The 24,897-nt window shown below is 43.7% G+C and overlaps 1 protein-coding gene and 1 long non-coding RNA gene across 2 annotated transcripts in view; one reads left to right on the forward strand and one right to left on the reverse strand.

Annotated features, from left to right (window-relative positions):
* LOC100435710 (putative selection and upkeep of intraepithelial T-cells protein 1 homolog) overlaps positions 1-5,429 on the forward strand; it is a 70,470-nt gene extending 65,041 nt beyond the window's left edge. Inside the window, 1 exon segment of the mRNA XM_054549320.1 lies at positions 5,311-5,429. Within this exon segment, the coding sequence (XP_054405295.1) occupies positions 5,311-5,429 (119 nt within the window).
* Positions 5,430-6,803: 1,374 nt separating this feature from the next.
* Positions 6,804-18,797, reverse strand: LOC129050960 (uncharacterized). Its single transcript, XR_008514899.1, has 4 exons — positions 18,662-18,797; positions 18,097-18,182; positions 8,954-9,094; positions 6,804-6,922 (listed from the first exon to the last, which is right to left on the reverse strand). It is a non-coding gene; the product is annotated as an uncharacterized LOC129050960 (long non-coding RNA).
* Positions 18,798-24,897: the final 6,100 nt, after the last annotated feature.

Below are 24,897 nucleotides of genomic sequence, written 5' to 3' on the forward strand. Positions count from 1 at the left end.
TCCTTGAGACTCCAACTCCTAGATTCTTTTCCTAGGAAATGCAAACCCATTCTCAAATGAAAAGTCACATTTCCACTGTCAGCCAGGCACCACCAAAGTTGGTCTTGACCAGTAGGTGGATTGACTGATTCCTCCCAGGGCTGTGAATGAGGATACATCTTCCATGCTGACCCATCTGTCTCTCTCTTTCTTTCTCCCTCCCTCTCAACACACACACACACAGACAGACACACACCCAGGGACACACATACAGAGACACAAAAATACACACACACAGACACACACACAGAGATACAGGTATACAGAGACACACAGAGGTAGACACACCCAGAAACAAACAAAATGACACACACATACATAGACACAGATACACACATATAGACACACACAGAGACACAAACAGAAACACATATCAAAGACACATAAGGCACACAGAGAACACACACACAGATACACACACAAACACACAGAGACCCACAGACATTCACACAGACATACACATAGACACAGAAGCACAGACACAGAGACACGCACAGACACAGAAACACACACAGACACAGAGATACATACAGACACACAGACACACACACAGACGGCCTTAACGTCCAGCTTCAGGGCAATGCCCTCAGGCATAGGCACTGTCCCCATTTCATCCCTGTATGCCCAGCAAAGTGCCTGCACACAGTATGTGCACAATAAATGTTTGCGGAACTCAACAAAGCCACAGGGGAGCCAGTCCAGGCTGCTTAGAGCAGCTGCTTAGAGCAGCAATGAGAAAAATGAGTCCTGTCCAAATTTCCTTCTGATTAAATCCTGCATATAAAGTTCTAACTGGAAGATTTTACATTGTAAAAACATTTCTGAGACCCTCCCCACTTCCTTTCCCACAAAGCCCAGACTCCATCATGAGCCCCTGTGACGTGGCCCCTATTCTCTTGGCTGCAGCCTCTTGGGGAGAGTACAGTATGAGGCAATTCTCCGGGAGGTTCCCAGATCATCTTTGGCCTACTTGTGTGCCCCCAAGAAACCTGGGATCCTGGGAAACCCCATTATCAGATAGTGCCTGTTCACCAAGAGTCCTCCTGCCCAACAGCTTCCTAAGCCATATTGAAACCCACGTTTGCCTGACTCCAGAGCCTGTGCTTGAAACCACTGTGCCCCACAGCCTCCAGCACCATCAGCAATGAGAATCCCCAGATAAGATGAAAACAGCGTTTCCAGCCAGGACAGCAAGGCCCACGGCTGCAGCAGGAAGAGTCACAGGAGGAACTGGGCCCGGTTTCATGAGGAGGCAATTATGGTTGTCAGAGGCACCTCAGAGTCTGGATGATACATGTGAGAACATTCCTTCATTCATTCCTAGAAATGAGACATTACAGAATATGGTTGAAGCAAAGGGTCTAGCATCAGACAGAGCTGGGTTTAAATCTTGGCTCTGCCACTCAAATGCCAGGTAACCTTGGTCAAGCCATCTGAACTGCCTCATTCTCGCTCAACTGTAAATTTGAGAATGATCGTATCCCTATTTTAAAGGTTGTTGTGAAGATTAAATGAGATAATGTATATAACATAGTTATTAGACCCTCACAAAAGCCTTACAAGGTAGATATTTTATTCCCATTTTGCATTTGAGAAAACTGAGGCACTAGGAAGGAAAAAAATGTTTCCAAGTTTGCCCGGGCCCAGTGGCTCAGACCTCTAATCCCAACACTTTGGAAGCCTGAGGGGGGCAGTTCAGTTGAGGTGAGGAGTTTGAGACCAGCCTGGCCAACGTTACAAAACCCCATCTTTACTAAAAATACAAAAATTAGCCAGGCAGGGCGGCAGGCACCTATAATCCCAGCTACTTGGGAGGCTGAGGCAGGAGAATCACTTGAATCTGGGAGGTGGAGACTGCAGTGAGCCGAGATCACACCACTGCTCTCCAGCCTGGGCAACAGTGCAAGACTCTGTCTCAAAAAAAAAAAAAAAGTTTCCAAGTTTGCACAGCTTGTCACTGGCAGAGGCAGAGGTGGGACATAGAATACAGTTCTGCCTGATTCTTCAGCCTCTGCTGATAGCCCATCTCACTTTCTCTGTCCATCTCAGGATGTGTGGAGTCCCCTGCCATCTGAGTGACCACTCTTGCAGGACGAGGCGTCACCATGGCCTGGAAAAACCAGCCTCAGTGCCCTCAGTATTTTTTGGTTGCTCCTTCCCTGCAGTCCTTCATGGCACCAGAAACTGACTCTTCCTGGCTCCAGTTCTCTTCTAGATCTGAGAGGACAAAAGCCCCACATCCTCCCAGCAACCTGTGCATCAGTAAAGGCTGCCTTGCTCCCTGTCTACAGTGGGCAGTAGGTGCCTCCCAGCCTGAAGCCCTCTTCTGCTTCAAGAAAGGACCTATGCAGTTCTCTCCTGCTTCTGAACCCACTATTACAAGCCTATGAACAGGGAGTGAGTGGCCTGTGCTCACAGCAGGTGCACGGTCCACCACTCTGCCTCTGGCAGCCAGAGACACTCACCCCAGTGTGAGCTATTTAGGCCAGTCTCAAGGGGTCCTGGCCCATCTCACCTCCCCTCTTCATCCCTCTCAGTTCAGGATGTGGGCCTTCTTGATTTCATAGTTCTCTTTTCTTGTTACCTAGAGGACACGCTCTCCCCACCCACCTGCAAACACTTGTGTGGGAGTAGCTATTTCAACATCATGAGCAAAAGATAAGTTTTTAAAACTACAGCAGATGGTGAGAACATAAGAATCACCTTAGGTATTATAGTTGCTTAAAATTATCCTCCTGCAAGAGATTTTAATATGGAAGAGCCTGAGGTGAGGCTCAAGAAGCTGCGTTGTTAACTCTGGGGTCTCCTGACACCAGCCCTCAGGGCCTTGCTGCTTTAATGCTCCTGACTCAAAGTCCTGGGGAAGGATACCAGTCATTAAATCCCAGCCAGGACCTCCAAGGTGAAAACTGACAAAGCACAGGCTCCCGTGTCAAACAAATCTGATTCACATCCCAGCTGCACCATTTTCTAGCTATGCAGTTGGGGTCTAATGACTTACCATCTGTGAGCCTCAATTAGCTTTCCCTGGGACCCCCTCCCTCATGCCTATTTTTACAGTTATCATGAGGATTAAGTGAGGAATTATACATTAACTAAATGGCTCAGAACAAGTTAAATCAGCCTCCCTTCAGTCTCTGCTTACCTCTCTACCAGGGGACCTCATGCCCATGTCTCCAGCTTAGCATTTGTTGCAACACATTGAGAATATCTGGGTATGTCTCTCTCTCCAGTAGGCTGTGAGCTCCTCGAGGACAGGAGCCAGGATTAAACCCTCTTTTTATTTCCATGGCCTAATGCAGAGCCCAGCATACAGTAGGGTCTCCATGAGTTGTGGGTCTATTGAAATAGAGAGGACATTCATTGTGTCCTTCCATCCCTGGAACCTCAGTCAGTTCATGCAAAAATAGCAAAACCTATCTGTGTCCACTGAATTACTATTTAGTACCAGGCCCTGTGCTAGGGACATAGCATACCTCACTTCTAATCCTTATTCATCCCTGTGGATATATATTACTAACTCTGACCCCACTACGCACATGCACACACATCCTGGGTTTTTGTTTTGTTTTTTCACTTAGGAGGTTACTATGGTTCAGAAAGATGAGGTATCTTGCCCACAGTAATATAGCTAGAGGATCTAGTTCAACCATTGTGGACGACAGTGTGGTGATTCCTCAAGGATCTAGAACTAGAAATACCATTTGACCCAGCCATCCCATTACTGGGTATATATCCAAAGGATTATAAATCATGCTACTATAAAGGCACATGCACACGTATGTTTATTGCGGCACTATTCACAATAGCAAAGACTTGGAACCAATCCAAATGTCCATCAATGATAGACTGGATTAAGAAAATGTGGCACATATACACCATGGAATACTATGCAGCCATAAAAAAGGATGAGTTCATGTCATTTGTAAGGACACGGATGAAGCTGGAAACCATCATTCTCAGCAAACTATCGCAAGAACAAAAAACCAAACACCACATGTTCTCACTCATAGGTGGGAATTGAACAATAAGAAACACTTGGACACAGGAAGGGAAACATCACACACTGGGGCCTGTTGTGGGGTTGGGGGAAGAGAGGAGGGATAGCATTAGCAGATATACCTAAGGTAAATGACGAGTTAATGGGTGCAGCACACCAACATGGCGCATGTATACATATGTAACAAACCTACATGTTGTGCACATGTACCCTAGAACCTAGAGTATAATAATAAAAAAAAAAATTAAAAAAAAAAGACTGACACCCAAACCATAGCCCCAAAGCCTGTCCCTCCTCACTGCAGCAACAGCCTCTCTTCCATAACCAAGGACCAACGCCTTTGCCTGAGGATCCTTCCCCTTTCTCAAGACTTGTTGAGGTCAAGGTGAAGGGCATGAAAGGAGCCAAGCAAATTTCAGTGTCAGTGCGTGCCTTAATGCCCGTCTGATACGTACTCATCTAAAATTCTCCACAGACTGAAGCCATAAAATCATAGCCTTATTTAGTGGTTTCTCCAAGTCTAGCTCTGAGGCAGCTCCACAACTCTTGGCTAGGAATATTAATTCAAATAACTCACGCAGACAGCTGTGTAACCAAGACGAGAGATAGATGGAGCCCGGAACGCCCCTGTGCTGTAGATCACAACCCCCCACTCCCATACCCTCCCCCAAGCTGCCCGGACAGAAAGAGGTCAGTGATTAATTATGCTAAGATAAACAGAGTTAATTTTCTTCCTGGATAAAACTAATTACAACTGTGTTTGTTTTGGTAGGACATGGAATTACTGTCCCCGGTGACAAATCTTCCTAATTGAAAAGAGTGTTTATTTTAAAGGGGTGGGCGTTGGGGTCACTAAACAACAGTTAGCTAGTGTTTTCCCCATTTTTCACTCGAAGAGGGACAGTGATTAGGCGTTGGCCTCAAAGAAGCGAGCAAAATCTTTTTGTCCACGTTTCCTTCCTTCAAGCCCGCTTGAGAGCCTTGGCAACAGCATGAGGGAGAAGAAGTTGGCAGTTTGGAGGTTTCCAAGAAGAATTCATGCCCTGTGGTTAATTAGCTTTTAGTGGGTGGTGAAATCAGGGTGAACCCCTCTTTGGAAATCCAGTGAGGAGGGAGGAATGAGCATTTTGAATCCCACCACCCAGCAACATCATAAACTGTGGGAGAACATGTGACCCAACTCAAATCAATTCTTGCAGCATTATGCTACGTCAGCTCAGTGCTAAAGCAACAGGGATAGAGAATAGGGCAGCAGTGTCCCTGCTCTCAAGGAGGCCAGAACAAGTCATCGTTGTTCACATATCTGGTGCAGAAGGAGCAGAAGGAAGAAGCTGTGGAGAAGGTGGGCAAGCAGAGAAGAGGAAGAGCCTTCCACCAGAGACCAGTGTGAGCAAAGGCACGCAGGTGCACGGTGTGTTTCAAGAGCTGTACGTAATCCAGTGTGCCTGGGATAACAGGGTGAATGGAGGCACGTGACTGCAGAGGAGGCTGGAAAGATACCTGGTATTTGGATCATGACAGTTTATGTTCATTTACTAAGGCTGCCATAACAAATTACCACAAACTGGGTGGCTTAAAACAACAGAAATGTATTGTCTCGCGGTTCTGGAGGCTGGAGATCCAAAATCAAGGTATTGGTAAGGGTTTGCTCCCTCCAAAGCCTTTTTGGAAAGAAGAATCCTTTCCTTGCCTCTTCCAGCTTCTGGAAGCAGCACCAGGTGTTCCTTGGCTTGTGGCAGCATAACTCCAATCTCTGCCTTCACTTCCCATGGCTGTCCTCCCTCTATTCCTATGTCTGTGTCCAAATTTCCCTCTTCTTATACAGATTCCAGTCATACTGGATTAAGAGCCCACCTTACTCCAGCATGACCTCATCTTACTAATTACATTTCAACAACTCCATTCCCAAATAAGCTCACATTCTGGGGTATGAGGATTAGGGCTTGAATGTACATTTCTGGAGGACACAATTCAATCCATAGCACAGGTTGCAGAGGCCACTTACAGGAGTATAAAGTTTAGGAGCAGAGGGAAGACACTCTAAGAGCTGTAAGTGATGGAGGGGCTTCATTTGTTTGTTTTATTTTATATAAGAAGACTTCTCTGGGTCCAATTTGGAGGACTCATAGGTGAGCATGACTCAAAATAGGAAGACCAGTTGGGTAAAAAGTTGTTACAAAAATGCTGGTGAATCTTGATTGTACCCAGAGATTGACAGTGGCAGAAAAGGTGGGTTGGAGAGAAAGGAATCTGTGACAGGGCTGTTTCGATTTCCAGGATTCTGGGGTTTAAAGAACCTCATTATTACTGGGGTGGTGGAACAGTAAAGAAAAGGGGGGGGAGTCAAGGACCACTTCCAGGTTTCTGAGCTCACTGAGGAGAAGCAGACTGGAGGGGAAAGGAGTTCAGTTCCGTACAAGTGACAAGTTATGCAATCAGTGACATTCGGGAAACAGTAGGAGGTAAAGGTCTGAGATTCAGGGAAACACTTTCCTCTGGAGATATAGATTTAGAAGCCATCAAGAATTAGACGATCATTGAGGCAGGAAGATGGATGATGCTCCAGAAAGACCACATAGAGTGAGAAGAGAAGGTCCAGGACAGAAGCCTGCAGAACCAGTCATGAGAGAGGCTAAAGGAGAAGGGGGATCAAGGGTTTACACTGAGAAAGTGCAGGGTCTGACTTCCCAGCCTTCCAGCCCCAAACCAAAGTGACCTCCTGCCACTGCGGTGCACACAGCAGTACTTACGTGCACTACACCTTCTCCTGAATGCTGATTATCCACACACGCGCAGAATCCCCTGATCCCAAACTCTGCCAGCTCCTTAAGTGCACTGTGGACCATGTCATTATCTGCTCCCCTTGGGTTCCTCACGGCCTCCCTAAAAAGGATTTAGCACAAAGCAAGTGCTTATCACTAAATATATGAATAAATGTGAATAATTAAACCACCGTCAAAGATTTATTTAGTACTTACTGTAGGTAAGGCAAGGTTCTCTAACAGAAACCAAGTATAGGGCACAAGATAAAACAGGTGCTTACTAAATGTTGATGAAAGGAAAGGAGGAAGGGGAAGACACCAGTTAGCATCAGAACTATTCAGAATAATGATAGTAAGAGGCTCCACCGGAGAGGCCCCAGGACTGCGTGATTGTGATACGGAAGAAAGGGCAGAAGGTTGGACATCGGGACACCTACATGCCAATCCTCCTCTCACAGTAACTCCCTGTGTAAATCATTCAGCTTTCTGGACCCAGTTTGCCCGAGTATAAAGTTAAGGGTTTCGGTTATAGATTTTCTGATAACTTTTGCCTCTGCAAAGCTAGAGTCCAAATTAAAAGTGTTGAAAGACACAGTACAGAGGAAAACTAAGCTCTGGTTTTTTTCCGACAGTTACACACAGAAATGCTGAACATTTTCTCAAGTAATCCTCACCCCTGTCTCACAGAGAAGAAATGGAGGCTCAGAGACGTTTTGATATGCCCAAGGACCGTGAGAAGGCTGGAGCACGGGACTGGGGATGCACCAGGGCTGGGAGACAGGGGCGAGCATCCCCACAGTCATGGATGGCAGGGAGGCCGCGCTGCAGAGCCATTAAAACATGGCCTCTGGACAAAGGCCACCCGGTGTGAACCCTAATGCAGGCAAAAACGTGTTTCACACAGTTTTGAATTATTTGAGGCTTGGAGTTGTTCCAACAGCAGTTAAAGGTACTGACTCAGGGAGGAGGTCCTTCCCGTGGCTTACCAAAAGTATTTTCAGATCCTTGGGCTAGCGGGGAAGTGACAGTATTATAACCACGGGGAGCCGCGGTCAGCAGGGCTGCGGAGGAGGGATGAGACCTGCACTGTAGCTCAGGCTGTCCGTGGCACGTTCCCTCTGGCCTCAGGCTCCTCGTCGCTAATGCTTCATCAGTAAGCCCCAAGATCCTTTTCAACTCTGACACTCTGTGAAACCTCACCCTGAATTCTAGGAGCCCAGGTTGTTGATTTGTGTTGCACAGTTAAACGCTTCATGCTTGTGTGAGGCTGCCATTCTCTGGAACACTCTGAAGCAGCAGCTTCGAAACGCAGGTCCCTGCACAAAGCTGAATCATAACTACCTGTAGGGCTTTATAAAAACACATATGCCAGGCCGCCACACCAAACCCACGGCGTCAAAATCTCGGGGGCGGAGCCTGGGAATTTGTGTTATTAGAAATCTCCCAGGTGAGCCCGGTGCTCAGATCCACCCGTAGAACCAGTTATGCAGCTGCCGCACCTGCGTTTCCGAAGCAGCACCTGCCACCTGGTGCACATAGAAGGTACTGCAGGGACTCTGCAGGTCCAGGCAGCTCACTGCAAAGGGTGGAAGAGGACTCTGGGGTTTCTCAATCTGGGTAACCAGCTGTCAGATATAGCTGAGCTTAAATCCTCACACTGACACCTCCAGCAATGTAACCAGAGGTGTACTTAGAAAAACTGGGTGGAAATCCAGTGTCAAATGTGGGTTCTCTCTTGGAATAGCAAAAAAAAAAAAAAAAAAAAAAAAAAGTCCCATTCTTTCTCTTATGAATGGGAAAAGTGTTTTCTGCTATGCAAAGATCTAATTTCTTGGGGTGGTGATGGAGATAGAGTAATGAAGCAGGGGCAGCGAAGATGTGGAGGAGAAAATAAACGCATATGTTTGGGTTCATTTGGACTTTTTCTTTCAGTGGTGAAGAGAACTTAACTAGTAATAAAGGACAGATAATAACCATGGTTAATCCTCGGATAGAGCAGACCATGTGCCAGACACTGATTAACAGCTTCATCTGTATTCACACTTCATTTCCAGCGCCAGCCCAGTGAAGTAGGCACTATCATGACGCCCATAAAAACATATAAAGAAACTAAAGTACAAAGAGGTTAAGTGATTTACTTGATGCCTCTCACCTGGATGTAGTTCCGTGCGTTCTGATCCAACATTTCATCTGCGTAAAACAAATACTTTCACATAGTGTTCCCCTTCCTCATCCACCTCCATTCAGCATTCAAACTGCCCTTGCTTCATCAGGAGATGGACTGACAACACAGCTTAGAGAAATGGAAAACACTCAACATAAGCAAAAATGTTTGGAAAAACATCAAGGATAAGAGCAAAGTGATTAAGGAGAATGACGCTTCCTGTGAACTGGAGAGATACATGTGAAATTTCTATAATCTATATTTAGACAAATTGGTTGTGCCTCGGTTTCTGTCATCTGCCAAGTGGGGGAAAAACTAGTGCCTATCCTATAGGTTGTGAAGAGCAAATTACATAGTGTGTGTACAGCACTCAGCACAGTACCCCTTTCAATGTTTAGCAGCTGTTGTTAGCAGATCAGATGTAACCAGTTTATTGAGAAGCCGCAATCCATTGGGGTATAGGTATAAACAGTTCAACTTATTTACTCTAGCCACAACTGTTAACCATGATTTGTCCTATCTGTCAGTATCATTTTCTAATGATATTTTCAGGTAGATCCTATTGCTTTCCCATCAATATCAGTTACCAAAAGTCCCGTCTGGTCTAGTTCACAACTCCCATCTCGTATCCAGTTTCAATAGCATTTCCTCGTCTCGCTTCAATGTTTGCCAGACTTGTACCTCAAGTTACGAGAGTGGGAAGGGGACATGGAGAAACCCCTGTCGCTACAAAAAAATACAAAATTAGGTGGGCATGGTGGTGCATGTCTGTAGTCCCAGCTACTTGGGAGACTGAGGCACAAGAATCACTTGAACCTGGGAGGCGGAGTTTGCAGTGAGCCGAGATCACATCACTGTACTCCAGCACCTGGGCAACAGAGTGAGACTGTCAAAAAAAGAAGAAAAAAAGAAAAAAACCCACAAAGAGTGGTAAAGGGTTGTGGTCTTGTCTTCTAATATTCCTCCTTTCTTTTCTGGGTCTAGTGCCTTTCATGTTGAGGGAAGAAGGGAAAATAAGAGGAATAACAGAGATCACTCTAAATAAGTGGCTGTTTGTCATTGGTGGAGAAGGGTTCCTGATCTTACACAGGCTTTACCTGCTTCCCTCTGTTGCTGATGGCCTCTGACAATATGTTGGCCTCCTATTAGATGATGTGGTATATGGAGTTATATGGTTTTGGAGGCAGATGTTCATCTTTATGCCAGCCCCCTCCATCTCTGATGACCCCACAGAGGGGTAGCTGTGTCTCCCTTCATCCTATTAGCAGTCTGTGGCTCCCAGCTTCCTCTTTGGCCAGATGTCACCTTATCTGGTCCACATCAATCAGAACTTCCACCTTATCCTCCAACTTCTGTTCTCTCCTTAAAATGGAGCCCTGATGAACATGGAGGTCTTCTACACTCCCCAAGGGCTGAAGGGAAGTTGGTGAGGTAGACAAAGAGCACAGCATTTTCTTCTTTTGGGGAAAACTTCACTAGAGCACCTGCTCTCCCTTCGGAAGTGGTTGCTCCACCATGCTTCCAGACATCAGAAATCTGTGGTAAGAATTGGATGCCAGGAGATTTGCACTTTTGCCCATAATTAAGTTACCAGGATTGAATTTACCCTCCTGCCTTCAAAATAAAAAAGTCAAAATGTCAGAAACAGCCATTTTCAAGACACTAGACCTAAGACAACAAAGGATAGTTACTCCCTAAGAGACAAGAAACAAACTAGGTAAGCCCTATGACTGCCCCAGCTTGCTGCCTTCAGAGAATATCCAGGCTACGGGACAGAGAAGAAAGTCTGAGTGGAGCCCAGTAGGATCCCTGAACTGAGATGATAAGGCTGCAAGTTAGGGAAACCAAGTGGACTACAGTTCATGGATGGACAAAGTAATAAAAGGAAAGAGACGTGCAGAGAAAGAGCCCTGATGATCTGCAGAGCATCCCCCTCTGATATTCAACAGAGTCCTGATTAGCACATGCATATGAAGTAACACTTGAGGATGGAGGAAAAATAATTTGAAAAGATTAAAGAACATTGTCTGATGCTCACATGGGGCTGGGAATATTGCATACTCCCCCCGACAGCTGAACGAAATCATACTTTATGAGCATTGGGTAGAGTACCCCAGAAAATCTTGCTTAGTAGTGGGGCATAATTAGCCCTAGACTGCTCAGATATGCCAAATAAATCATAAAAGCAAGACCCAAGAAGATCAAACAATGTCCAGGCAACTTAACACATCCCAGAACAAAGCTCAAGAAGATTTATAAGAATCAAAAAGATCCACCACCCAATAAGGTAAAAGTTACCATTTCTGGTATCTAATCAAAGATAACCAAGCATGCAAAGAAGCAAGAAAACACAGAGAGAATAATCAAGCAATCAAAACCATCCAAGAACTGAAACAGATTTAAAATTGTCAGGCTAAGATGTCAAAATAATTATTATAATTGTCCTCTATATGTTCAAAAGTTAAGTAGAGGCATGGATGATTTCAAAAATACTCAAATAGAACCTAGAGATGAAAACTACAATGTTTTAGATGAAAAATACTCTGAGAAGGATTAAGGATATATTAAACATGGCAGAAGAATGGCTAACTCGAAGACACAGCAATTAAAAAAATGGCAAAATAAACATCAGAAGAAAAAATAATAGAATTCAGTGCAGAAATCAATGGAATAGAAAACAGTACAACAGTAGGGGGAAAATATCAATGAAACCAAGAGATGATTTTTTTAAGATCAATGGAATTGACCAAACTCCAGCCAAGTTGATCAGGGAAAATATGAAAAAAGACATAAATTACAAGATTAGGAATGAGACAGGTGCCATTACCACACATTCCCCTATATTAAAAAATAGGAGAATATTATGAGCAACTTTATACCTATAAATTTGACAACTCAGCAAACCAATTCTTTAAAAGACACAAATTATGAAAGCACAGTCAAAAAGAAATAACCTTAGCATCTCTGTATCTACTTGTTTTTTTCTTTTTTGTTTGTTTTTTTGTTTTTTTCAGTCACCATACATTTATTGAGCATCGACTCTGTGCCGGGCCCTGGGTGGGCACAGGGGGCTCAGAGACGAATCAAACGCAGACCCTACCATTGAGGCCCTCACAGCCTGGCAGGGCAATTGGTGACGTCAATGGACACTCACGATACAGTGTGGTAGTGTGGTGTTAGAGGTAGCACAGGTGACCGAGGGAGCACAGAGAAAGGTCCCCTGACCCAGCTGGGGGTGGCAAGGAGGGCTTCTTGGAGGAGGTGACACCTGAAGAGGGCTTTAGGGAGTGAACGAGAGGGTGTCTCGTCTGAGGAAGTGGCCTGTGCAAGGGTTCAGTGGTAGGGACAATGGTGGCGGCTGGGAGTTGAGCAAGGGCCAGTCCAGGAAGGGCCGTGGAGTCCGCAGGCAACAGGGAGCGCTGAGGGGTGTGAAGCAGGCGGTCGGCAGAGGGCACGCTAGAAGCCAGCATGAAGGGTGGCCCAGGGGACAGGGCAGGGGAGAAGGGTGGGTCGCCGTGGACAGCAGAGGTGGATGAACACGGCCCTTGCCCAGGGGGTCTCGTCCTGCCTGGAGGCCCCCTCAGCAGCGGGGAGGTGGGGGTGCAGGCTGCCAGCCACGGGGCCGCAGGGTGCACAGCACTGGGTCCAGTGGCTTGAGCGTGGCCTGCTACTGCAGCCCGAAGCCCTGCCCAGGCACCAGCTGGAACTCCAGCCTCTGCAGTAGCTTTGCCATGACCACCTTCACCTCCATCTGAGCAAACTGCTGACCGACGCAGGAGTGGTGGCCCAGGGAGAAGGGGAAGTAGGTGAACCGTGGCTTGGGTGCTCCGGGGCCGAAGCCATAGGGGTTGAAAGTCAGCGGGTCTCTACTAATAAAATAGAACTTACAGACAAAAAAAACTTTCCCACTAATGAAGAAAACTCTAGTTTCTTCACTAATGAGTTATCCCAAACATTAAAAGAAGAAATAACACTAATTCTACACAAACTCTTCCAGAAAACTGAAGAAGGAATGCCCGCCAACTCATTATTTGATGCCAGCATTACCCTGACACTGAACCCGGATAATGACAATACCAGAAAACTACAAGCCAATATCTTTCAAAAACACAGATACAAACTTATAAACAAAATTTTAGCAAATCAAATCCATATTAAAATTTAACAAATTAAATCCAATAGATAAAAAGGATAATGTATTATGGCCAAGTGAAGTTTTTCCAAGGAATGCATGCTTAGTTTGACATACGAAAATCAGTGCCAGTTCTGCAGATCTTTTGCACAACAATGTGAACATACTTAATAAACCGTACAGTTAAAAATGGTTTAGATAGAAAATGTGTGTTATGCAAGGTTTTTATCACAATTAAATTTTTTAAGAAAAATCAATGTAATTCACCATTTTAACACATTGAAAAGCAAAAAAAAAAAAAAAAAAAAAAAAAGACCCCACATGATTATATCAACAGAGACAAGAAAAAGCATTTAGCAAGATCCAACAACCTTACAAAATCCAGCTAATCTGGATAACAACTCTCAACCAACTAGGAATAGAAGAAAACTTTCTCATTTTAAAAAGTCAACAAAAATATCTACAGCTAACATTTTATTTAATGGTAAAGACTAAATGTTTTCCCTCTAATATCAAGAAAAAGAAAAAGATGTCTACTTTCAGCAATTTTTTCAACATTGTTCTGGATGTTTTAGCCATGTGTGCAGTCAGGAAAGAAAAGAATAGGAAGAATCCGGGTTGGAAAGGAGTGAATAAAATCATTTTTTATTCCCAGACGATGTAACTGTCTATGTAGAAAATAATGGTATGTGCAAAAATCTATTAGAACTAATAAGTTTAACAAGATTGCAGGATATAAGGTCAATATAAAAAAGCGATTGTATTTCCACATCAGATACACAAACTATCAGAAATAAAATATTTAAAAATATATTTACAATAGCATCCACCAAAAAAAAATTAAACAATTAGGGGTAAATCAGACAGAAGGTATGAAAGACCTATACACTAAGAACTACAAACCATCACTGAGAGCAAGCAAAGAAGATCTAAATAAATGGAGACATTCTTTGTTTGTGGATCAGAAAACTCACCATGGTTAAGATTTTACTTCTCCCCAAATTGATCTATACATTCATGCATTCCACATCAAAATCCCAGCAGGCTTATGGCATAAATTGATAAGTTGATTCTAAAATTCATGTGATCATAAAAAAGACCTAGAATAACTAAAACAATTCTGAAAAAGAACAATGTTGATAGGATAACTCTACCTGATTTCAAGACTTATTATAAAGTAATCAAAGTGTGACATTAGAATCAAACTAGACAAATAGATCAATGGAACAGAATACAGAGTCCATAAATGGATCCACACATATATGGACAACTGATGTTTGACAAAGATTTAAAAGCAAGTCAAGGGAGGAAGGACAGTCTTTTCAATAAATGTTGTTAACACAGCTGGATGTATGTAAGCAAACAAAACAAAACAGAAAGAGAGGGTCCAATTCGTAATTCACACTGTATATAAAAAATTAACTCAAACTAAGTTATAGATCTAAATGTAAATCATACATTTATAACATTTTTTGGAGAAAATTTTTGTGACCACAGGATAGGCAAAGTCTTTTAGATTCAACATCAAAGTACAATCCATAAAAAAAAATTTTGATAAATTGGATGTTATCAAAATTTAAAACTTCATACTTCAAAAGACACAAGAAAATGAAAAGACAAGCTACAGAATGGGTGAAAATATTTGCAGAGCATATATTTGGCAAAGGACTTGTATTCAAAATCTATAAAGAACTCTCAAATTCAATAAAAAGAAAACAAGCAATCCAATAAAAAAATAGACAAAATATTTGAAGAGACATTTTACCAAAGAATATATGTGCATGGCAAATAAGCGCATGAAAAGGTGCTCATCATCCTTAGCAATTTTAAAACCACAAAACCATGACACACCTATTAAGATGGCTATAATCTAAAAGACTGATCATGCCAAGTGTTGGTGAGGATCTCAACTTGATACTCTTCTAATGGGAATGTAAAATGATAGAACCACTTCAGAAAAAATAGTTTGGCAGTCTCAAAATCTACAGCTACCATATGATCTAACCATTCCAACTAAAAATACATGAGCACATATGTTCATACAAGACTTGTACATGAATGTGGATAACAGCTTTATTTGTAATAGCCCCAAACTGAAAACAACTCAAAAGTCCATCAACAGGTGAGTGGATATTTAAATACATGAGTGTATTTACATACCATGGAATGCTACTCTGCAGTAAAAAGGAATGAAGAAATCATACAGCAGCAATATGAGTAAATCTCAAAATATTTATACTGAGTGAGAGAAGTCAGACAGAAAAGAGTGCATACTGTATGATTCTATTTATATGAAACTCCAGAAAATGCAAACTAATCTATAACAACAGAAAACAGATCAATGGTTGCCTGGGAAGGGTGGGTGGGGGATGAGATGGGGGAGTAATCACAAAGGGGCAAACTTTTACCAAATAAAAGTGAGGAAGATGGGTCTATTCACTATCTTCATTGTGGTGAGGGCTTTAGATGTGTATATACATGTCAATACTTGTAAAACTGCACACTTTGAGTATGTGTAATATGTCTATTACACCTCAATAAAGTTGTTTTTTAAAAAAGAAGCAACAGCAAATCTCAATCTCTGGTTCATGTGTACCCTCAAATTCCAGTGAATTTTGAAGAGGCTAAGCTCTTCCTAGAACTTTCCCTCTAAGTTCCACTGTGCCCTAATAGGGATGAGCCTGCAAATTCTGCACATCAGCAAACTTCTAACCAGGAAATGAACCTCTCCCTGTCCCCACTTCCTGTAGGTGCTCCCAATCTCTACAGGGCTCTCTCTTGGAACCACCTCCCCGACTTAGATTAAGTTAGGAGAGAAGTGGGGGGATGGGAGTGAGAAGGGAGTATCCCCTCTACAAACATTGCACTTTCTGAGATGACTATAACAAATTTCTGTCCCTCTCCTGACCTATCTTCTTGTGCAGACTGGTCGGGGGCAGGGAGTGGGTGGTTCTTCAAAGCTTCAGTGAAGGTTAGGCATACTTGGGATGTTTATTTGCCTCCAAAGGTGATTTCTGACCCTGATTGTTAGCAGCTGCAGGGCAACCTCCTGCTCAGATAGAAAACTCAGGAGAAAGGGAGTCTTGCTGACTGGCTCAGGCTTTGCAAGGGGAGGAGTCTTTCTAAGTGGGAAGTGGGTAGGGGCAGCCGTGGGTCCAGAAAGCTTCAAGCTGCCTATCAAGCTAAGAAAGTAAATCTTTAATGACTTCTCTTTGGGGAGAATTAAGAGTTGGGGCAGCCAGATAGGGAAGGCAGCAGTGTTTTGTCTCAGGCTTTCTTCCCCCACACTCTTTTCCCCTTTTTTGCTCCTCCTTTCAGCACTCAGCATTGCTGATGAAGGAAACATAGAAAACTCTTTTATGTCTAATATTTTTCTACTATGAATGTAATTTGTAACATACAATTGTTTACTCTTGACCAAAAGTAATTAAATATTTAAATCATACACACATCATGTCAATTAGAGTAGGTTTTAATGATGCCTGCCTTATTCTGGAGGTTCTGAGCGAGATGGGAGAAAAAATATCCTTGTAAGGGTCTCATAGGAAACTCCAGAACAAGCTTGTACAACCTAAGGCCCATGGGCTGCATGCAGCCCAGAATGGCTTTGAATGCAGCCCGACACAAATTTGTCAACTTTCTTAAAACATTATGAGTTTTTTTTGAGTTTTTCTTTTTTAGCTCATCGGCTACCATTAGTATTTTATATGTATTTTATATTTGGCCCAAGACAATTATTCTTTTTCTGATGTGGCCCAGGGAAGTGAAAAGATTTGACAGTTCAGAGAGAAGGTTCTCTCTCTGAACTGTTATCTGGAGTTCATCCTTTACTCTTCATTCCCATAAACTGACCTCTCACTTCTAACTTGGCATGAAATTCTCTGCCTCGTCTTTGGGGCTCTTGAGCAAGCCTTGCAAGGATGTCTGAGACCCTGACACCCAGCCCAGTTGTGGTTAATGTGAAACTTTACAAGCAGATCTGCCAGTGAGCATTCTTCTGGGCTTCCAACCTTGCCCAAATGGGCTACGTCAATCATTGCTCTGACTGCCTTCTGAGGAAGTCAGGATAAGGGTCTAGTTATTTATGACAACCTCCTGAAGGCTTCTCTCTGCGAACTGGTTCCCTAGGAGAGGAGGTGGTCATTAAACCATCCACCTCCACTGTGCCCTTCCCTTACAAACAAGATCTTATTCTTTAAGTGCGTACTGATGCCAAGAAAGGGATTAGTTTGGTGGGGGAGAGGGAAATTCAAGCAACAGATAAACTTACATTGGATCTTAGAGCTACAGAAAAATCACCGTGCCCACTCTGTAACAAGAGCCCTAAGATCCAGGGAAGGAATGTGTCCGAGCCTACACATGCCATTCAGAGGCAGGACTGGAACTAGAAGTCAAGTGCCCCTCTACCCCTCAGCCAAGGATTCTTTTCTGTAGCCATTTTTATTTTCAGAGAAAATTTCTGAGTAACTGCAAGATGTCTCAGAATCCTGCAAACATATTCATTTTTCTTTCTTTGAGGACTGAGTTTCATAATCAGGATGAAACTTCCTTTTCTGGAATGGGGTACCTCAGAGTCTTATTTTGGTTGGAAGGAGGAGGGATCACCTTTAAGAATGCAGATAGAGCAGTAGAGCAGGAGAACCCCTCCCAACAATCCCTGCAAGGTCATTTGTACTAACTCTGTGTTGTAGATTAGCAAAGGGAAGACCAAAGAGTTAAAGCAGTTTGCCCTACTCAGTATTTTAATCCATGGGTGATTAAATTTGAATGATTTAAGAAATAAAAGAGAATAGAGATGGAGGCCAAAACAGCACCTTTACAGGTTATAGTTGGAGACAAATGGGTCTTATGGCAGAGAGTGGATAGATGCTCAGTAAACCTGCTTCCTCTTTTCGCTGGCCATCATTAGACCACAATTCCCAGCCTTGTTCGTTGTATGTGGTCATGTGACTTAGTTCTGGCCAGTAGAATGTGGGCAGAAGTGTTACACATCACTTACCAGTGAGATCCATAAAATTCTCCGACATATAATTCTCCATTCTCCCTCTTTTTCTTCATCTGCTGGTTGAATGATCCAAGAAGGCCCTAGAACAAGATTTTTCAACTTCAGCACTACTGGCATTTAGGCCAGATAATTCTTTATTAGAGATCGTCCTGTATACTGTAGGATATTTAGCAGCATCTCTGGTGTCTACCTACTAGACGCCAGTAGCATTCCCCACTCTCCAGTTGTGACAAACAAAAAGTTTCTAGACATTTCCAAATGCCCCAATCTGTGGCAAAATCATCCCCGGTTGAGAACCACTGTTCTAGAAGATGCCAGAGCCACACAACAGAGGGAACTTGGGTCCTGAATGACTGCATGAAGCAGAGCACCCTTTTCACATCTTTCAGTTACATGAGCAAGAAATTAACTTTTAGGCTGGGCATGGTGGCTCATGCCTGTAATCCCAGCACTTTGAGAGGCCAAAACAGGCAGATAGATCACTTGAGCCCAGAAGTTTGAAACCAGCGTGGGCAATGTGGTAAAACCCCATCTCTACAAAAAAATACAAAAAATTAACCTGGTGTGGTGGCATGTGCCTATGGTTCCAGCTACTTGCGATGCTGAGGTGGGAGGATCACATGAACCCAAGAGGTTGAGGGCGCAGTAAGCGTGATTCTGCTACTACACTCCAGCCTAGGTGACAGAGTAAATCCTGTCTCAAAAAAAAAAAAAAAAAAAAAAAGAAATTAACTTTTATCACAGTTTGGGAGATGTTGGTTCAAAAGGTATCCTGAATGACACAGTACAGCTAAATCATCCCCCTAAGTAGGCAGACTTTCCCAACCAAGCACAGCAGCACTATACGAGGCCATCCTTGGCTATCAGGACATGACCCAAGAGCAAGAGCAGAAAGTATGCTTCTTGTAGACAGACAGCTCTTAAGATAAACAAAGTAGCAGAACTGAGCTTTACATGCCCTAAAGTTCTTCCCAAATTCACCAATCAGATGTCACTTCTCATCTACAGGGGCAGAGAAATCTGAAATGTGCATAGTGAAAAAGCCTTCTTCTCAGAAACTCCCTCTTCATGAAACCAGGAGGCTCTGTTCCAGGAGACCCTAGAGCCTGTTGTCTTTCCCCTACACCAGAAGATCTGACTCAGTACAGAAAATGACCTGTATTCTGCTCAGTATGAATTATGCCCTGTGTTCTCATTTTCTCATTAAATGCTTTATCTTATTTTGTTTTCAAAGTCAAGGCTCAGTCTTCAGCCATGGCCAAGGGTCCATCTGTGACTAGACCGAAGCCTCACTTTGGGACTAGCCAGTTCAGCCCATCAAGGACAGGAGTTGGTCTGTGACACGAAAACAGAACCGGGCTGGAGAAGGGTAAAATTCACAGCCTCATCCTGAATTAACTCATGAATTTTGCCCAGCGCTCCCATCGCACAATCCATTTCCTTTCTTCATTGTCCTTTATATTTCTAAACAGGCCAGTGATATACTAACTGCTTCGCATAAAGCTGTCAAGAGAATGCAATGAGTGACCTCAGTCCGGGAGGAGCAGACCAGTGAAAAGGAAATAACTGGCTGGAAGCCAAGCAACATGGACCCACATCCAGATCTGATCTGTTGCTAACTGATTATTCCAAACTGGACATATTACTTTCCTTCTCTGGACCTCCGTTCCCTCTGCATAAGGTATGGATATTAAGTGGGGCATCTCTTTTATTTTAATTGCACTGAGAAGTATTAAATCAAGATCCTGTCTTACATCTATCATTAATGGTAACCACGTGCTGCTGCTTTTCCCTCCCTCATTGTTCCTCAGGTCCAGCTCAACTTTGGATGTTGTGAAACTCATAAAGCGGCAATAGCCCACAGTAGGTCTTCTTTATCCCAGACTGTCTCCAAACCCCAGCCTATTTCACTGGGAAAAAGACTAGGTACATTCTTAGGACCCTTAAGTTATATTATCCTAGAATTCTAGGATTCTAAGATTCTAATCTACATCTTTACTATTCTAGATTCTAGTCTAAACATCTGGTAGCCTAAAAGGCTTTGAGTCTTAATTCTTTCTTCTTTTTTTTTTTTTTTTGAGACAAGGTCTTGCTCTGTTGCCCAGTCTAGAGTGCAGTGACATGATCATAACTCACTCCAGCCTCAAACTCCTAGGCTCAAGTGATCCTCCCACTTCAGCCACCAAGTAGCTGGAACTAGAAGCTTGTGCCACCATGCCGGTCTATTTTTTTAGACAGCTAGCACAGGCTGGCCTCAAACTCCTGGGCTCAAGCAATCCACCTCCCTCAGCCTCCCAAAGTGCTGGGATTACAGGCATGAGTCCATTCATGGCTCTTTGAGTCTTAATTCTAAAGCCCTAGAAGTCCAGACTTCTAACTAACTTGAGTTAAATGAGGTTACATAATAGTAATAGCTCAAATTTTCACTGGCTCCTGCCCCGAAGATTCCCAAATTCCTCATAGGTATCTTTCATGTCCTTACGAACACATTTGGTCAGTGAGAATGCAGCACCTTCTGTTCCTCTCTGCAGCTTCCACCTTTCCCCACTCTTCAGCCAGGTCTACCTGTCTACTGCCAATCATTACCCGGCCATTTCCCACCCCTACCTCCACCACACACACCAGTTAGCTACATCTGTTTAGCCTCATCTAAACCCAATGGAGGACAGAGGCCTAGACTCAAACTAAGCTCCTCACTTCTGAAATTCTTATCATTCGATATTTCAGTGCCCCCTATTTCTGTTTCAGATAGTTTAGAATTCCAAGTTTCTCACAATTTATAATCTGACTATCCTTGGACATTAATAATCTCAGCTTGAAAGATGTTTAGATTCTAAAACACTAGGCTTCTAATTCGGTGAGAGATGCCAGAGTATCTCCTACTCCCTCTCAGAGGCTCTGGAATCAAGGAAGTCAGAGAGGCCTTAGCCAGCTCTGAGAGAGCCTATGAGAGGGAGTAATAGATCTAAGGTGGGAGCAACACCACATGGAAAGAGTGCTGTGGACTCAGGGTGGAAGGAAGAGCAATCAAGCTTCTCTGTAGAATGCCCAGAGTGGTCACACCCCAGCAGGCTTCCCAGGCCCTTGGCAAGCAGTGAGCACCAACTTAACAACCTCCAATCAAGTGTGTTATTTATTTTACAAGTGACTATAAATATCAAAATAAAACTGAGAGTTTATGTACATGAGCTGGCCCCGGAGCTATTAAACTGCTAGTGGCTGTACATTTAGGAAGTTCTCCTCCCAGGGCTAAGGGTGGGACCGCCTGGCCTTTTGCAGGCTTGGTCCTAGCCCCACATCTCCCACGGTTCAGAGTTTTGGAGGTTTGATTCTTCCCAGCTTGGCTGCAGACCCCTCTAGCTCTAGTGAGTGGTGGATACATGGAGTAGGTTTCAGAACAGTGGAAGTGATTTAGGCATGTGTTGGGAAACTGGGGCCCCGTTCAAATATCTGATTTCGTAAGAAGCCCAGAAGGCTGGCAGAAATTCTTGGCCCAACACATCCCAGAGCCAGGAGCATCATCTGCAGCCAGAAGCAAGGAAGACTCAGCTTGGAGGAAATTGAGGGCAGAAAGAGAATTTTTTCTGTTGTAGCAGGGCTGGGCCTTCAACAGAAATGGCTCCAATATACTCCCTGGTGCTATGGAGAAGTTTTGACACATACCCCTATCAGCCAATCAAGTCCTCTGTGTGTCAGTCAATATGGGGGTCAGCCAGGTCTGTCCTTCATGATCATTATCAATAAAGCATTATCATTGAGATAAAGCCAGCCCTTAGCCTGGTCTTCAAATCTTTTACATCTTGACCTCAAGCCCTTTCCCAGTCTCACGTTCTGGCCCTCTCCATTGTAAACCCCACTGGTTCCCCCCAAATTCTGCTTTGCACCGGCATGTCTCAGCCTGCACTCTCTGTCCCCTCCCTCTTCTGGTGGTCATTTACTCAACTCAGATGCAGATGAAATATTTCCTCCTCTTCTGTGAATCCTATTCTAACTCCCCAGGTGCTGGGGTCATGCGTCTCTTTAGTACTTAAAGAACTACTTTGTAATGTTCCATTTAAATGTCAGCCTCCCTATTAGACTGTACCATTTCTCATATCTGCATTCCCAGCCCCTAGCACAGGGCCTGGGATGGTATTTTATTTGGATATTTGCAGACATGGAGGAGTAGGAAGTGTGGTTAAAGCATGTCAGAATAAAATGGAAGAATCTGTTTTGATTCAGTGAAAACAAGGTGACCTCTGAAAGGATAGCAGGAGAAAGACCAGAGTGAGACATGAGGACAGCTTGTGCCGGGCTTTAACCCCAGAGAGATGTCTGGCCTTTGTGCTGCTGCTTCTCTCTTTACCAATGGGATGATCACAGGCAGATTACTTAACCTCATCTGTAAAACGATGGTGGCTGTGAGGATTAACTGAGTTCATGTGTGTAAAATACTAGGACAGTGCCTGGCACATAATAAGCATTAGAAAGATATGAACTTTTATAGTAGTAATTGAACTGCTGGAAAGGACAGTGGTGGTAGTAGTGGCACCATTGTGGAGGTTATGAGGAAAACAAAGCCTTGCTAGCCAGGTTGAAATAGGCAATAGAGGTTGGCTTCTAGTGGAAATTGAGGCTTCCCCATTTTTACCAAGGTTACTCATGCTGTGACCCACATGGATAAAGGTCAAGGGCACTGCTGAGCCCACAGTGAGGGGAGAGTTCTCAGTGTTCTGAAGTAACACTCAGGCTGTCTGTCATGTAACATAGTATGTTTTGGATTTAATTCCTCTTAGGTCCCAGTCCTGAGTCTCTCTGTCTTTCTCTATATCTGTGTCTGTCTGTCTTTCTGACTATCTGTCTCTCTCTCTCAACTTGAGTGGAAATGCTTTCTTTCCCTTCGCTTTCCTTTTCTTAGGTCTTTCTGTTTCATAATTCTCTACCCTTCTCTTCTACCTTAAAGACATGACTGACAGCATAATGTAGTATAAAGAACATCAGATGGGGAGTCAGAAGAGCTGGGTTCCAGCCCTAACATCTGGTGGAATCCTGGCCAAGTGTCTTCCCTCTCTGAACCTAAATGTCTTCCTCTCAACAAAGAAGACCTCAAGTTGCATGTTGTTCAAAAGCCCTTTCTGATTCTGAATGTCTGTACGTCTCTGTGGCAATGTTCTCATATTGAAATTTCTCTGTGCCTATGGAAATCATACAGAGAATTTGGTTTCATTCATTATTCAGCCAGCATTGACTGAGCACAGATAATATGTCAGGCATTCTACTGGGTGATGGGGATCCTGGGGTGAACAAGCCAGACAAAGTCCCTGCCTCGAAGGAGCTTACATTCAAGAGTCTTGAGGAAGATTAGATGATAAATGCATTACTTCACAATCACAGCTGAAGATAAGAGGAAATGATGTGTACTGCACACCTCCCATGGCAGGTGGTATGCTAGACACAGTGGCCTGGGTCATCCCAGTTGATCCTCACAATCACCTTAAGAGTTATTGTCATGCCCATTAAAGACTAAAATGAGGCTAAGAGACATTCGGTAGCTTAGTCAATGTCACCCAGCTAGGTGTGATAGAGATGAGTCCAATACCACACCTGGTGTCCTTTTCACATGAGCACATTCTTTGTTCTCTCTGGATTCTGCATTCTGAGGTCTGGGCACACCAGGAGAGCAAATCTCAGAGCCCCACTTCTCAGGAAATACCCCAAGGCACTTTCTCTGGCCCTTGCTGGAACATCTATGCTTCAGACCACCATAGCTCACTCCCTCTGTCCCAATGTCTCAGCAGGGAGAGCTGTGAGATTTGTAGTTGGATTCTGCCCTCCTGGCCCATATCCCTATAAAATAGCAAGCAGAGAAAAGAGGGCGGAACACAATTTAAAAAAATAAACACTGACGCAGATAAGAAATGACTGGGGAGTCTTGGGGATTTATGCCTCATGAAGTGAGATGGCAAAGGAGGCCAGACAGGGAGCAGACAGCCCTGACGCCTCTGCCTCATGGATAATTTATCCCAGAAAGTAGAAGCCTCTGTTTGCAACTCACACAGGCCAGAGTGGTTTTCTGGGTCCTCCTAGCCCACTGTCTGAGGAGACCCAGGCTGAGTCAGAAGTTTTGTTTTCCCAGACTAAACCCACATGTGTGATACTTTTTTATTTCTTTCTACTTCGATGATTTGTTGGAGGTTCATCTTACACTCCCAGTGAGGCTGACAGGATGGAGACCGTTAACCCTGCTGGTCAGGTGAGAAAGTTGAAGCTAACAGACCCTTATCCACCTTATCCAGGCATGCCCAGGGAATTGGGAGTATGAGCCATTGTTGGTTGACATTACAGCTCCCATAGGTACGCATTTCCCTCCTTCTCATTCTCCTTCCCCAACTCTAACCCACTCTTAAATTAACTTTGTTTAGCCAATGAATTAATTCAACTACCCTTTATGGAGTAATAATATGTACTAAGACTGCTGCAGACACAGAGATGAACAAGATAAAGGCAGATATTACAAACAAATGAACACTTTTTAAATACATGTTGTTGGTGATTATAAAGATTATGTTAATTGAGGGTCTCTTTCCAACATAATAATCAGCAGAACTGAAAAGCAGAAGAAATTAACTAAAAACCTTAGGGATAAAATGAGAGAGGTAATCAATGCTTGGGTCAAACACAGGAAAGACTTTATCTGCTGGGTTCTTCAAAAGCAATTCAATGGGCATTGGGAAGGTTCTTGTCCTGGATGATGTCCCAGCAAACGAGTTCATGGATAGGAACGTGCTTCAAGATTAATAAGTAGCTGACAATCAC

Source organism: Pongo abelii, chromosome 1 (assembly GCF_028885655.2).
Source record: "Pongo abelii isolate AG06213 chromosome 1, NHGRI_mPonAbe1-v2.0_pri, whole genome shotgun sequence".
Classification (NCBI taxonomy): Eukaryota; Metazoa; Chordata; class Mammalia; order Primates; family Hominidae; genus Pongo; species Pongo abelii.